Source organism: Fundulus heteroclitus, chromosome 15, assembly GCF_011125445.2.
Source record: "Fundulus heteroclitus isolate FHET01 chromosome 15, MU-UCD_Fhet_4.1, whole genome shotgun sequence".
Classification (NCBI taxonomy): Eukaryota; Metazoa; Chordata; class Actinopteri; order Cyprinodontiformes; family Fundulidae; genus Fundulus; species Fundulus heteroclitus.
This window is the reverse complement of record NC_046375.1, coordinates 17681235-17697983: the sequence shown is the minus strand read 5'-3', so window position 1 is coordinate 17697983 and position 16749 is coordinate 17681235. Positions and strand designations below refer to the sequence as shown.

At 40.9% G+C, this 16749-nt stretch overlaps 1 protein-coding gene across 2 annotated transcripts in view; it reads left to right on the top strand.

The window, feature by feature from the left end:
- The window catches only part of itpkb (inositol-trisphosphate 3-kinase B), a 41517-nt gene that overhangs the window by 8061 nt on the left and 16707 nt on the right, over nt 1-16749 (top strand). For both annotated transcript variants that reach the window (XM_012879062.3, XM_012879061.3), the window contains exon 5: nt 1015-1974. In XM_012879062.3, the coding sequence (XP_012734516.2) occupies nt 1015-1974 (960 nt within the window). The remainder of the gene's footprint in view (nt 1-1014; nt 1975-16749) is intronic.

The window sequence follows — 16749 nt, the reverse complement described above, 5'->3', positions numbered from 1 at the left end:
ACATCCTCACTGCAAAAAGGGAACTAAAAGTAAGTAAAAAAATTTAAAATATGTATATTTTTCCTTGATTTGAGCAGCTAAATAAGACTATTTGCCAATGAATGAGAATTTCTACCCCTAAAATAAGATAATTAGACATCCTACACTTCAAATAAGATGATGGAGAGGAATTGTTCTCATTTTAAGTGCAAAAAAATGTTATTCCACTGGCATAAAGTCTGATTTACCAGCTCAATTCAATGAAAAATACACTAATTTCAAGAGGATTTTACCTACTTTTAGTTCCCTTTTTGCAGTGCTAATAACACATATTCCGTCTTCCAAAGAGATAAACCTTCTTTTTCACAGTTGCTTGTTATACGGATTAAAGATATAAACTTAAAGAACAATGTTAGTACTAGAAAACGGATGAAACGTAAACAATGTTGTCTTATTTTCATAAATATGTATTTTTTCCTCTCTATTCATTTGAAATCAAGGACTAGTTGTGGTGTCTTCACCATCCGCTTCATTCCACCTTCTTATTATATTGCAGGGGGAAAAAAACTATTTAAAATACTTATTTTAAGATTTTGAAACAGTGCATTTATATACAATTGCATTACAATTTAACACTCTTAACCAAAACGAATAAAAAAAAGTGTTTAAAAACTGTACAAAGTAGACAACTTAAAAATATTCTTTTCCTTTTACCTTCCCTGCATGGAAGGGGTAAAGGGTTAGTTTTAGTTTAAAAATGGTAGTCGTAACCTACTCCCTCTATATTGGGATAGTGTGCCCTGATCTCAGTTTATATATGCTTGTTTTTACACGCCGCACCACCTGAGCATTATATATATATATATATATATATAGAGAGAGAGAGAGATTAGTTTCTCTGTATGCACAATACAAACACGATTTTTTCCTTTATATTCGTACTGCATTTAAAGTTAGAACATGGAAAAAGTTTGGAACCGTAATAAATATTCATATAAGTATATCCTTCATTCTCTCATTCGTTCTGCCTTTCAGGTCAGAGGAAAAGTGGGCATATTCGAGGCCCACATTTCCGGGATCCGCGCCCAGGTCCTTAATAGTGAGCTCCAGCGCAGCCCTCGGATGACCAGACGGGCGTCGTGCCAGTCCCCTTTGCATCCCAGCCAAGGAAACACAGTTCCTGAAAATCCAATGACCCCCCCTCCCGTCGCCCAGAATGGCAGAGAGGTGGAGGAAGGAATGACAGAAAGACTAAGGAAGGAAGGTGGAGTGGACAAGGGCGAGAAGGACAGCGGTGCTGCAAAGTCAAACCCAGAGAACAAGACACTGATTGATCAAAACGACTGCCATTCAGAAACAACTCTCCAAACTCCCGTGGTGGACAAACGGGTTATTCATGGTTCCCCCGAGACGTCGGAAAATCATTCAGCTACGGAGGAGAACGAAGCTAAGCTAAGAGAAGGGGAGGGAGAAAAAGATGAAAAGGTGGTGGAAAACGTAGAGATGAAGCGCGATGAGAGAGAACGGACAAACCAAGTCACAGATGGGGAAGAGCATCGGCGTGACTCAACGGCGCTGATTCAGTCCGAAGGAAAAAGGATTAACGATATCTCCGAAACCACCGCCTTACCTCACACACAAAACAGTAACAACGTGAAGCTGAGTTTGCTGGAAACACCCGATCAGACATGCGACCATTTACCCGCCCTGCCCCCCTCCATCCCCGCCGTCATAATCACTGACCACGGATTGGAGACCCTGTCTCAAACTACCGAGGGCTCAGGCTCTGAACGGGGGCTGTCACGATCCCCCAGTCCCAGTTCCAGTCCTCTTCCACGCTCCCCCACTCGCTCCCTCAGGAAGCTGTCCTCCTCCTCCGCCTCCTCGGCCGGGTTCTCCTCCTCGTGGGAGGAGTCGGAGGATGACATTTCCAGTGATACGGAGAAAGGGGACAATCTTCTCAACCCTGCACATCTCAGTTCTCAGCAGAAAGCTGTAAGTAGATGCAAAGTTTCTGCGCTGGCTTTTGTCTTGAACGGAGAGCTTGTCGGCTGTGGAGTTCCTCAAGGATTTGTGTTGAGGCAGGTTTTATTCATGTTGAGTATGCAACAATTTGTTTTATTATTTTTTTGTGCAAATACCGCAGAGATTTCAGCTGAGTTTCAACCATTAAGGCTGGACCTTTGATAATGCCGACCTTTAGCCTTCCGCTGTTGATTCGTAACTTGAGACTGTTACACGCAGAAATATTTATTATCCATCTTTTAATTGCTGTTTACGCATTTTCCACAATTTATAGTTTATATTTATCCATTCATGTAGGTTCTGTACTCACTTTTGCCTGGGCAGGTTGTGACTCAGTCAAAGGACAAAGAAAGAGGATGTTCTGTCTGAGAGTAAAATAGACGAATCTCGTGATAATGATAATAATCGTTATTACTAGTAATAAATGCATATTTCTAACAATACCAAGATAATATAATTCTGAAATAAATATTCATGCTGTTAAATCCCCACTCAGGACATCTGACAGCTCTGTGGGAAGAACCTCTATTAGAACTAAAATATTTTATTTTTAAATCGCTTTATTTTTATATTCCGTAGGTCAAGTCACAGGATTTTTCATTGTTCTAAAGAAAAGTTAAATTGTGTGTTTTTGACAGGCTGCTGGGAACAACGTGCCTAAATGTACAATTTGAAGTTGTCTGTGTCGTCTCATCTATTGAGTTCAGCTTTTTTTTAAACACCTGAACCACCAGAACCACGTTTCACGTCTCTAACATGAACGACTGCAGAACTATTTATTAGTCCATCTGCTCAGATTAAAATATCAAGAGGTGTGTTTGTTTTCGGCTCATTTTCCTAATTCATTCAGATCTCTAAGCATCTGCTTATTTGAAAAAGACCCTAAAGTGGAAACCAAGCTCCAACCTTAACACAGGGCTGAAGCTCAAATATCCATTGGTCGAGCTGGATGATTATTAACTGATCAGAGTCAAAAAAATGGAAAAGTAACGGCCACATATAACTTTGCAAAACATTTATACACAGACTCAGACTAAAGGTCAGGTTTCTACTTCGTGACAAGACGGCGTTTTAGGGCACATTGCACCACATACAATCGGTCAGTAAGCACAACTTTATTCATATATAAGGTGCAATGGATTATAAGGCGTACCATCAATTTTGGACAAGATTTAAGAATTTTAAGTGCACCTTATAGTCCAAAAAATATGGTATCTATGTATCTATCTATGTATCTATGTATCTATCTATCTATCTATCTATCTATCTATCTATCTATCTATCTATCTATCTATCTATCTATCTATCTATCTATCTATCTATCTATCTATCTATATATCTATCTATCTATCTATCTATCTATCTATAGACATATAGATATATATCTATCTATAGATCTATAGATCTATAGATAGATAGATATACTTGTTTAAGTTGGAACTCTATATACTATATTGACTGACATGAGTCTATTTAGACTAAGTTTGTATTTGCCCTTTAAACTTATTGCTCTGTCAAAAACACACAGTAATATTGAATTACTGCCAGATCCTGAAGGTTGAAGTTATCCTGAAAGGAAGGGCAAAAACATTTACTGCAGTTTAAAAAAAAAATTCTATGGCCATAAAAACTAAATAATCAATTGGGCTTATACATAATTATGACCATAAAGGCTTTAACACACTAAAATGTTCCATTTAAAAATAATCCTGATTTAAACATTAGCCGATTAAGTGTTCAATGATGTAAATTACAAACATTGCATGGTTCAGGTCAGAGTTCTCAAAAAAGTGAGCTCTGCTCATGAACGTCTGCATGTCTGCATGCATATCACTACTAACTGGGCCTGAGCACTGAAGGCGGTGCAAAGAGCTATTGTAAATGCAGGATTTCATTATTTTTTTCCTGAATGAATTGACTTTTTGTGGCCTAAACATACTGAAAACGTCACCAAACTGCACAAAATGCAGTATTTCAATGGAAATTAAAAGGGGTGTGGCCAAGCTCCCTAAACTGTTCCAGGTCAACCAGTAGAACACATTTAATTTAAAACTAGTGTTGCACCGATACCGATACCAGTATCGAACGGGGCACCGATCCAGCAGTAAAATGGTGGTATCGGTATCGGTATCGGCAAGTACCAACAACTAGGCACCGATACCATTTTGATGTTTGTATGTCACTTGAACGCAGCCTTCTCTCTCCCGACTAGCATTATACATGTTATATAAGTTCATGAAAGTTGCACTATTTTGGCATATGAGAGCCAAAACTCACATTTAAAAGAGATTATTCAATTATTAATGTAATTTTACTGTCTTACTGTTGCACTACTATTATACATGTTATAATTTCACAAATGTTGCACTATTTTGGCCTTTTAGAGCTAAAAGTTTATTCAACTATTGTCACCCATTCCAGGTAAGCAATAAAAAGTTCTACTACCCTAAGTAGTATGCAGTTCTTCATATATATACACACACATCAATTCCAAACAGATGGTATCGGTATAGTATCGGTATCGGCCAATACTGCGCAGCCAGGTATCAGGTATCGAGTATCGGTATCGGTATCGGTGCTAAAAAATGGCATTGGTGCAACACTATTGGTTCAACGAGAAAATCCTCCAAACGAAAACAAAGTATCTTGGAGGTATGGCCTAAAATCATTAGAAAGTCGGGCCTTTTTGGTCAAAGGGTCATTATTGACAGATATGGACGTATCAACTTCAAATTGGGTCAGTGTCCCCTTAAAGAAGCAATAAACGAGACGTCATTATTTTAGGTAGAAGGAACTGAAAAATAGTGATGTTTGAAGAACTGAGCAATCTTTTTTAGATGGAACGTGGCATGATGTCACACACCAGTTTCTCCCGTATCTCATTTACAAGCTGGGCCGGCCGCACGTGCGAGTACGTCTATGTGAAGCGCTCAGGAGAGCGCGTCCAACGGATCGAAATGTTCTCGTGCTAACGGCATCACAGAGTTGTGAGTTACTTGTCCACTAGACATGTTCCTCCTGAAAGGTGATCCTGTTTTGCTGTGTGTTAATCCTTTGCAAATATGAGAGAAGGGGGTGAGAAGCTGAAAGGAGGGGCTGAGTTAAAGCTGAAGTTGAGGTGAGAGAGTCGTGGCTTGTCACACATCTTGTTTTGGTCTACAGACATTGCTCAACAGCCCACCTAGTGGTGAACTTTCGCTTGTTGCTCCTTCAGGGCATGGTGGATTAAAAGCTTTCAAAATGGAGAGTTTTTGAGCATGTCTAGGGGGTGTGGCCTTTCCCACAAACAATTTCGAAATGTTTGTAAATGTAATTTTCACAAAGGAAGGCATAATTATACCGAAGTGGGTGTAACTTATCCAATTTTGGTGCCCAGTGATATGTTCATATGCTCACATCAGGCCCCGCCCCCTGAGAACAGGAAGTCACTTGTTTAAGGTGGAAAACATCATTTCTGACCCTCTTGACTGATCCACCGGAATTGAATGTGTCAGAAGAGAGTAAAAACGTTGCTCTCACTGGGTCTCCAACACAGACCGCGTGGCTGTGGCAAAATCTGACGTCATGTTGGCTTTAGTTTCCTCATATATCATGAGATCCACACCAAATTCAATGTGATGGATATTAATTCCCCCCCCCCCCCCACCCCCCCAAAAAAGAAGATATTAAGGAAAAATACCTGCATAAGCCGTCCTCCAGAGGTCTTACAACAATCAGCCTCAAGCCAGTTTTGATCGAGTATTATAAAATTTGGTACACATACCCTGTGGTGTTTCCAGACCTGCAAAAGGTCTCTTGGAGCAATGACACAAAACTGTAGAGGAAGTTAGCCTGTTTGAATCAAAAATTACATTTTTTCTCTTCTGCAGTCTGATTTTAATATACATTTTTTCTATCATGAGTAGTTTGCTAATAAGAGCGCATACTGGCACCCGCTGAAGCCTTGACCTCCCACTGAAAAGGTTCAGTAGTTTCAACTCCCGATCTTTGTCGATGATGCCGTATACTCCAGACCACCAATGAAACGAGGAAACCTCATTTAAAATCCAGTTTGGTTCTACCTAAAAGAAACATGACGACACGGCCCTATAATTCAGGTTTTCCCTGTTGGCTTGTCTTCAAGAATTACACTAGCTGCTATGACAGGAATTGCTGCTATGGTTGTGTTATTCTTTGTTTGGCCAACTGTCTCAACCGGTACTAAATGGATTCCTGGGATTTCTTTCTAGTTATTTCCTCTTTCGACAACTCCGACTAACTTTGTTGATTCCCTGATCCTTCATTCTTACTAGCGCATAATATCAGTTTGTAGCATTTTTGTTTCTCGGAAACCATTGCCTCTTTACCTCTTGTCTGTATAGAATATTTTCTACATTCGTATTTTCTTTTTTAAGTGCGAAACGGAGCAAATTAAGCACAAAACCTGACGGGTTTCCATCGTGTATGTTTTTTTTTTTTTCTGAGATACTTGGAAGTGCTTTTTCTTTCCTAAGAAAGAGACTGCGTGACTTTTTTGTTGTTTGGTCTGTGTTTATTTCAACAGAGTGGTATGTCACATACTGAGTGAAAAGCAACCACTATCAGCAGCACTCAATCCGCCGTTACACAACTTATTTACAAACAGCGCTGACAGATTTCAACGGGCGCAGAAACTACAGTCAATCTAAACCAGTTCAGTTCATAAGAGGCTTACCCGTCACATACCTTAGGGACATTTTATTTATTGGTCTGGAGTCAGGCGTTGGAGAAATTGTAATTAATGCACGCAGCAAAGTAAAGGAAACTTCTGTCTTGGTGAACCTGCTTCAGAAATGGCTCTTTATGCCCCTTGTTGATGTTTCTGAATATGCCCGTGCATGTTTGTGGATACCTCTGCATCAAATCGCCCTAAGCGCTCTGCCTCGGTTGCCTCGACACTAGCAGGGCTTGGTATGTGCCCTGGCTTTTTGTGTCTCTCTGAAGCTATGTGAGATTGTGAAAAATGATAAAACAAAGGTAAAAGCATGAGATATTGCAAGTCAGACACATGCAGCCTCCCGCATCTTAATGCAGTTAAAAGCCAGGCCCTTTCTGGGTTTGAAGTGTGTGGGTGGAAGCTTTTTTTTTTTTTTGCGAAATCATTTCTCTTTCCTTTAGAACATAAGCAAGGATTGTTTGACTGATTTTGCATTGTTTTAAAACGGCCTCGCTTCTAAGTGACCCCGTTTTCAGATTCCAATAACAATAAAACCATTTTTTTTAAAGAAGTTTCCTGAAAGACTGCACCTGAAACCAGCCTCTTCCACTAGCCCTGCTGCTGCATAAGTCATTTGTTTAAATGAATCTGGCTTAATAGATTTGCATAGGGCTCGTATTGTTCTTTGCATATTTCCATTCATTGTTGTTGTTTTTTTTTTTATTTATCCAGCTAAAGACAGAAGCCAAAGCCTTTGTTTGCAATTTGCAGGCAATTTGCAGGCAATTGAGCGTATGGACATGAAATAAATATGCGACTTCTTTTTTGTCTTTACCCTGTTACAGTTCCTAGTGAGTACTTTTAGGAAATCTGATGTATGTGTGCAAGAGGCAAACGTGCAGAAACACATAAAGCATGCTTGATTGTGTGGGAGGTATGTGGGAGAGAGGAGAGGGACAGAGAGAAGAGGAGTGATCCAAACACAGTGAAACCGAATAAGAATTTAGCTGCTTCAAAGGCGGACAGGGGTGGAAAACACACACACACACTTTTGTTAAAAATAATATTAAGTTTGCAGAAAAGGCAAAGAATAACTGAAAGCACCTCTTTAAGGGATGTTTTGCATACTATTAAATGTTCCAGGAAATACATAGATGTGTCAACGTGGCTCTGACACAGCTATAAATGCAGCAGCGTGAATGAAACGAGCGCAAGAAAACTGAATATTTATTCCATGCTAGGTGAAAAAAATGCTAATATGAGACAAGGGCAAACCCATTAATCACAGCTAGAAGTTGATGCTTTAGCTCTGCTTTATAAATCTTTGCAAATAACAGTCGGTTTAAATGAAGGCATTTTTGAATGAGGTTTAAAAATGTAAATTAGTAATGTATCTCCGTGACTTTATGGATGAATTGAAAACGATTTTTTATCATCATCAAGACATTCGGCAGAAACGTTCGCTACTTGGCGTCCCTCCAAAATTAGCAGTCACTTAGAAATGTGCTGGCAGTTTATTCCTGTTCTGGTAATTTTTCTGCAGCAGAGAGAGACACCTGTCACAGATTGGCATCAGCGTTTCAGTTGAGCTCGGCGGAGGAATGAATAACGCCCGCTGTTGCCTTGGCGAGACGATGGCTTGGTAGTTACAGTGGGGAAGCGTCTTCAGGAAACAGAGCAACAAACCAAAACGTCACCGCGGTATCTGGATTAATTGGATCCTGTTATGGCAGAAATTAACACATTCAGAATTAATTCAGGGCCTCTTTGGCATGGTAACATGCCGCTCTTTAAATGGTCTACAAGGAAAATGAGACCATTATCAATAATTTCCTAACTATTTTCCATGTTTAATATCACATAAAACGTTAATAATTCATCCATCCATTGCCTATACCCACACAGAAATTTGCAGGGTCAGTTAACGGGCATTTAGCTCCCAATTAACCTAACCGTGATATTTTGGGACTCATGCATGCATGAGGGGAAACATGCAACCATCATAGATTCAAACCAGGGACTTTCTTGCTGCAAGACATTTGTGCTAGCACCGTGCCACCATGCAGCCCATTTACCCGATGCGATTCATTGGAAACGTGCACGCCCTTAAACTAATAGTGTTTTCACTACTACGGTTTCTTTACTTTGGCCTGAATCAGTCGATGGGTTTGTTAGCTTGCTACGTTTCCCGCTGATTCGGTTTCTTTTCACACAGAGAAAACTCCTGGCCAGGCGAAATTTGTCACCGCTCGCTACGCAGGAACGGTCCGCCCCTTGTTCAAATGTAAATGTAAATACAGGGAGCAGACGCTTCGTTCTGAGCTAGCAGAAAAAAAAAAAAACTACAACGATGTAACCTCCTTATTTGTGTGTGTCTGGGTAAAAAAAATTTTCTGGCAAAATTAGCCGAGAAGTATACCAGGTTGATTTTGGGAATACGTCTTGAAAGCTGCACAGGGCTTTATGAAAAAGACGCGCTGCTAATGTTTATTAATATCTTTGCTCTATCACACGGTATTGTTTTGCGATCGCTTCTAGGCTCCCTTACTTGTTTCTGTCTTGGATTTCTATCAGGCATTTATCCCGTTCGGTTTAAATAGCGTCACTGTTCTTGCATGTTTTCTCCACTTATTGACAATGGCCTATACCGTTCCTTGGTATCCCTATAATGCTGTGTATTTGTTTTCTACCCCCCCTCCTGACTGACTTTTGTACAGTGAGATACTTTGTAACTTATGTGCAAATTATGGCGTTAGCTGATAGATCCAAACAAATGCAATCAGGGTTGGGCGATATGGCTTAAAAAGAAAATCTCCAATTAAATTATACCAAATCCGATTAATTAATTTTTTTCTTTCCCATTTTTAAAAATGGGAAGATGGTGAGCCTGTCTTTGTAAACAATGAAATATAACAAAATGTTCACTGCTAGTGGTATTACACAATTAGCTAAGAACAACAACAAAAAAAGCAAATTAAAAAATTAAAGTGCCTCATCTTATGATACAAAAAAAGTTTCATCTTTACAATACTTCACAATATATTTTCCGAAGCAAATTTCCAGCGTTGCATGCTATTCTCTTCATGGAAGCCCAATGAGCGCATATGCAAAATAAAATCCAGATTTTTCAAAAATGAAATCGTAAAAAATTGTAAATTCAAATTACTCGATTTATTGCCCAGCCCTAAATGTAATGAAAGTCCAGCTAGGACAGCTGAACTTTATGTCAGGGTAATCTAAGGCTACGTTCACACTGCAGGGAAATGCGACCCAAATCCGATCTTTTCAGTGAAAAACTAAAAAAATCTGATCTGTGCCACTTCCATATGTGGTACTAATTCGGATCCATTTTGGATATTTTTCAAATCGTCCACTTTCTGAAGGGTCATGTCTCATTTTATCTGTCTTTTTACTCTCCTGTCTCTCACTATACATCCACACACAGTAGCAGCAGTTAGCGCTCCATAGAAGACCGCTGTTAATAGCTGTGCTGCTTTCTTCTTACCCTTACTTCATCTTGCTATGATGTGTCGGCTCCCATTACTCAACAGATTTCTGAGCGAATACTGGCACCAGCCAGTATCCTCATCTTTTTACTTTTATCAAGTTTTGTTTTTTAACAAAACTTTATTGAGCACTTCTAGAAACAATTACTTCACCATCACTTCCGCAAACAGCGAGCTGCTCTGTGACATCTCCTTCTGTTATTTGCGCTCCTGAACCGTTCTGACAGCAGTATGAGGGCGGTCGCATTTACTAGTAGTTTGAACTTCTACCTCAAAAATATCCAATTTAAGCAAAAATTTGGAATTGAGCATCAAGACCCACACTGCGAACGTGGCCTAAATGCGAACAGGTTGCAGCAGTTTTATTCCTTTTAACAGGTTTTCCAGTTGAATCTGCATAATAAATGTGGCATTAAAGCGTGAAACAGCTATAAAAGCTCTAATTTCTTTACTTCACAAAAACTGTCGACTTGTTATATCAACTGTAAGTACGTTCAACAATAGCAAAGCTAAATCAAAGAAACATTCACATATACGTATAGTTTCAAACTAGATTTTTTGTTGCTTTACAAATATTTCTGCAAAGCCATCCAAATTGAAGGAGGGCTTAAAGTGTAATAGTTGTAATAAATGCGATTAATCTGCTGTTTTTTATTGTTTTTGTTTACCTTTTCATGTAATTTTCACATCAGAAACGTTTTTTATCGGTATCGCAGGCCACCTTCCACAAATATGGTTCCTTTAACACAACTTGCAATAATTCCTAATCTTTTACTTTCTTACATTTTACCTCAACTATACTGGAAAGGACATCCGCATTCTATCATAAAAAAAGCTGTTTTTTGTAGAAATATTGTGCAGTAGTGTTAGGAATGGCATAAATGTTGGCTGTTTTGTTCCAGATGTCCTGGTTTGTTGCTTCGCGTTGAGAAATCTTCAGCCTGTAGGCCTGTAGGAGTCTCACTGCAGCAGATGCCCACACCTGACACACATGCTGAAGCTGATGGAGAGGGTTGGCAGCACAGAGACGAAAGAAAGTGTAAAAAAAAAATGTGCCAGAAAATGGATTTTCTGGCACATTTTTTATTTTAACTGGGGAGATTGGTTCAATGAAAATTTATCTTAAGGAAAAAATTGTTAAACAGTGCAGTTTAAGGCAATCTATATGTATAGGAGCATTCAAATTAGTTTGAGATACAAAAAAAGCTTTATTTTTATTTTTTTTGCACAAACATGTGAGCAGGATGTTGGAGCTATTTGCACAGGGTCTTCTCTTTTTTTTTTTTTTTTACCAAACAGCTATTATGGTTGGGTGACATCCTATGATGTGTAATGATGTTTTGTGCTTTTTTTCGGACCACACAGCTCCTGTAGGGCAGCGTTCTTAACCCAATAATGCTCTCATCTTGGTCCTGCAGATGATGTGGAAGAATTTACTGAAGTGCTGTGGCGACGCCAGCATGCTTCTTCTTTGTTTGGATACCGCTGGTTGATAATTTGGCTTGTGGCGCGTTTCGGTGTGGTACCGATTCATTTTCCCGACAGGGAAAAGGTCGGCCTGCTGCCTCAAAGCTTGGCTTTCGTTCTTTGAACGCTTTCATTTTTTTAATGACTGGTGTTTCAGATGTTTTCCGTGGGAAAATCCAGTCAGATCAACAAAGTAACTGATTAAACACACACACAGAAAATCTATCGTAACATTTACAGATAGTATAAAAAATGCAATAAGGTCACTTTCATCAGTCACATACAACACTATTATTCACATTGTTACACTGTTACAATAAAGCTTTTTGCCTTATTGTAACAGTGTAACTGTGATGCCTTTCCATGGCCTGTCTCAGGGGGACGTTACTGTCTTCACCTTTCATTTATGAGAACCTGTCAGTGTGTTAGATCTTTTCACGCGTCACAACGTCCCACAGCAGCAAAGGTTTGTGGTTTCTTCAGAACCTGGTCGTCCGGCAGCCGGTCTCTCTTTGTTTTAGGTTTTTATTTTTTTTTTCTCGTTTATTTGGATCGCCTCTCTTAAAGCTGTGTGTCTGACGGATTATATAAGCAAATGTAACAGTAGTTTTTTTGAATACCAAAATAACTTTAATAATCCGGCATTCCGTCATTTTGATCATCGGGAATTCAACTATTACAGTGTTTGTATATTGGAATGAAATCAGCTTTCTCGGTTTTTTCTTTGTTTAGGCGATCAGCTTGTCAGGGTGGGAATAAAACGACCTCATCTTTCAACTTTCATGCAGACTCTGTAAAGGCTTTGAAGCTATTTTTGGGGCAGAAGCTGCAGAAAGGAAGCACGGCAGGACATCTAGAAGCGAAGCGGTGCCCGCTGAGTGTTTCTTATAAAGCTATATGTCGTGTTTGGTAAAGCAAGGCGTGCTTGAGAGGATTTCTATAAACTTTCAGCAGCTGAAAAGATGCGCCTATTAAATACACAGATCGATTATATAAACAGGCCGGGCTTTGTGAGCCGAAGGCCACACCCGCACCGCAGTAACTGTAAACCGTAAAACGTCGTCGGCACACCTTCTGCACACATTTCTCTACAAATTTAGTCAGCAAAGTATCACGCACGCATCAGTTCAAACAGAAACTGTGACCTGCGTAAGCTCGACTCACATCCCTTTTCTGTGTTTTCTTATAAACGCAGCCGGGGGCGCTGACCCAAAGCTAACGTCGCCACCTTTCCAAGTCCGTTTTGGGCCTTTCCCCGCAAATTCAAACTAAAAAAAGCTATTTTTTTTTTTTTTTTGCTAGACAAGCAGCCATTTTTACTGTATGTCCAGCACAGTGAGTGGAGTGAAGTATCAGCACACTAACATACACACACACGCACACACACACACACACAGAGTGTTTGTACTGCAGTGGAAAATCTTCGCCGCCACAGCACAAGTTGCCTAGCAGCAGCGCTGTGACGTCAAACCGAGTTTCCCTCTCACAGCTGTGCAGAGTCTCTAAGTTTATGGGTGTGTGTTTAACCTTAGCGCCGTGCTTGTTTCAGGGCCTACTTGGTTTACCGTGAGAGGGGAAACACCGGCCACTTCTCTATTTGGCGGCGTTTGCGCACCTCCACGTTTTCTGCGTGACACAAAGAAGTCGGGTCAAACGGCTGTCACCGACTTTCACGGCCTGGATGACAGACAAGCCTTTTTGATCACTCCCCCCCCCCCACTCATCTGGACCCACTGCTCCGGGGGAAACCCTGCTGGTCCTGACACACGGCTGTGAGAAGGCGACGCGGCGCATACGTGCGAGCCAGAGATCAACGCGTAGGAGCGATTAGTGCAGTGGACGGAAGGCATTCCTTGACTCGGTGCAGCGGCCGAGCTTATCGCGTCGGCTTTGTTTAGTTGCAGAGTCAAGCCCAGATCGAAACTCAGATTAGCCCTTAATGTTCCATAGTGACCTCAATTCGGAAAAGAAGTCTCCTTATCTGACTGCATTGTTTAGTTACAACATCTCCGAACAGCAGCCACAGTCAAGACATCTAACCACATTTTCTGTGTGAGGTCCGCCCCCCTTCCCCCTCCCCCTCCCTCTCCCTCTCCCTCCACTTCACCTTCACAGTTAGCTTTGCAAACATTGGCCACCAAAGGGCTAATGATTCCCCCCCCCCACCCCCCCGAGCACGTTGTTTAAACTGCGTCACCCTCGCTGCAGCCCAAATGCTGCCTGCGTGTTTGATTTCAGCGTAGAGAGTGAGAGTGTGTTTGTGTCACGCTGGCGCTCCTCGCAGCCTAAACTTCTGCAGACTCAGACTGTTGCAGTATTTGTATCTGCAAGGGGACCTTGTGGTGAGAGATATCGAGCCCTGTTGTTTCCTCAGAGTCTCGCCGTGAAAAACATCGGCGCGCATCAGTGTTTCCCCTGCTTGTGCACGTTACACATTGGTAACCCAGAGTCACCCTTTGCTCTGACTCTCTTTTTTTTTTTTTTTAACCATTTAACATCCTTTCCTCCGGCGCTACTTACTGCAAGCAAACATCTCGGATCTGGCTGCACATCTGCAGCCTCTTTTCGTTAAAAATAAAGCATTACATTTCAGTATATATTTGCAGGTTTTTTATATTTTTTTTATTATTCAAACGTCAGGTAATTTAATTATTAACTGATGCACATGTATGTATCTGATGCATATGTGGAAAATCATGCATGTTTTAGAGCCAGTAATGACCGGTGGAGCATCTCCTGCTTAGATGCTCTCTTATATTTGCCCTATCTGCTGTTTACAGTGGGCAAGGCCCTTTTTTGTGTGCTTTATTTTGTTTGTAGTCAGCGGCGGATGTGGAAAATACTGTCGCTGAGGCAAGCGGCACCCCCCCCCCCCCAACTTCCTGTCTACAAGAAGTTCCTTCGCTTACAATTTCCTCTCTCTCTCTCTTCGACTCTCCCTCAATGGAAACTTTGCTGTTCTTCCTGCTATCCTCCTGTCATTCAGCCAGTCTGGGTACAGAGATAGAAGAAATCGTTCACCGAGCATCCAAAGACGCGAGTCAGGCTGAAAGCTGGCAGCGAGGGAGCTTTAAGGCTTTCGAAGTGATGTCGGCTAGCTGAAAGCAGTCTTAAGGTTTACATGAAGAGACACGAGTATGAACGCAGGGCATTTTTTGGTAATTAGATTCTGGAGAAACGCTCACTGGGCATACAGAAATAGTAACAAAACGCTGATCGGGCAGACCATGAGCACTTTAAAACACGTGAAAATGAAGGTTGTTTGTCCAGTCAGAGGCCTCTGGTTAGGTTCCAGCAGATTCTCTAGAAAAGCCCCCCTCTTTAGATTACGTACCGTCTAACCTCAAGAGCTCAAGGCCAGCTTTATTTTGCTTACAAGCACTAATTTCTCAAGAATGTTCTTTTCAATAGCCCATGTTTTTTTTTTTTATTGTTTTTTTTTTGGGTCACATGATGTTTTTACTCCAGAATTATCAAGCTGTGACCGTGTGAGTCGTCGTAGGTTAACTAAAGCGAGCTAAATGTACTTGCTGTTTATATACACATTCGATTTTAGACATTAGGCAGTTTTGCTGCTCAACAAGTCTAGAAAAATCACCGTTCATTTTCAGTCTTTTTAATCAAACTACCTTTTATCGCAGTTAAGATAAATGTTTAGTTAATGCAGTTGTGAAGGAACGCTTGCAACGCCTTGCAAATGTGTTCCTTTATGGTTCTATTACAACTAAAACCTAAACAAATTTAATTGGGGTTTAATGCAATCAAGGAACGAAAAAGTAGTGCATAAATGAAAGAACATAATATATCTCCACCTGAGTCTGAGATTTTGACCCATTCTTCTTTGCAAATAGCTCGGTCAGACTGGATGGAGAACATCTATGGTCCTCTAGTTCGAATCCTGCCACATATTTTCATTTGCATGTAGGTCTGGCCTTTGACTGGGCCATTCTGACCATAAGTAGGACTGTCGTGTACTTAGCTCCACCTATCTTTGCATCTAGTCTGACCAGCTTCCCTGAGCCCGCCGAACAAAAACCGCAGCCACGCCACCATGTTTCATAGCAGGGAATTCAAATTCAGTTCAATTCAAATATACTTTGTTGATCTCAAAGGTAAATTTAATGCTGTAACTCCTATTGATCCAGATTCTTCAAAGAGTTATTGTAGATAGTGATAATGGTGCAGTCAGTCTGGTATGCAGCTAAAATGCCAAAAGGTGGAAAACTGACTGTGTTTCTAAATTAAATTTCTTGCTTTAAAAATAATAAAAGGATTGACAGATATAGGCTGCTTTAAAATAGCATCGTTGAAAGGACTATGCGATATTTTGCTTGATTTTTAAAGTGATTACAGTTCAAGTTCTGTCCAGGATGATAATGGGATTATTAGGTGCACAGTTGCCTAATGTAACAGTAATAAGATGCAACGTATTTGTTATATCTCTTCAAGATATTTTGATTTTGTCAAACCAAATAGAGAGACTGCAAATAAACTAGAGAGTGTCTTGTGTGTTTAGGTGCACGGCCAGGCAGCAGCGAAGATAGGTTGCCTTAGGTAGTGTAGGGTGGTGCTGGCTACCTTTGGTTTATTTTAGCCAATGTTGTGACCTTTGTCATAATTATGCTCTTATTCACACTCACATATAAACTTAACCGTGTTAAAAAAAACGAGGCACATCTGAGAACTTGCCCGATTCCTAATGAAACCTGCGGCGTTTTGCATTATCCGTCTCCCCCGGCCCGCTTTGCTCCATCTGTTTTTCAAACGTCGGCACTTGTCCGGAGATTTGCATGGCCAGATTATGTTTACCCGCTGTTTTGCCAATCAAATGACACCGCGATTGTTTGTGCCTGCGCCCCGGCCCGGCCCGGCACACACACACACAGGTGTAAATGTTGCGGAGGGTAAGGAAAGAGGAGTCCGCGGAGCCGGGCTTTCCAGCGAAGAGAGGGACGCGCTCCGGACAGATCGTCACTCCTGTCAGTTTGCCTGGTTGACCGGCGGCCCATCCGTCACGATGTGGTCTGCGTGGCTGTGTTCGCTGTGGAGCGTTGTGGCGTCACTCATAGCCATCTTCATCATCATTGTCATCCAGCG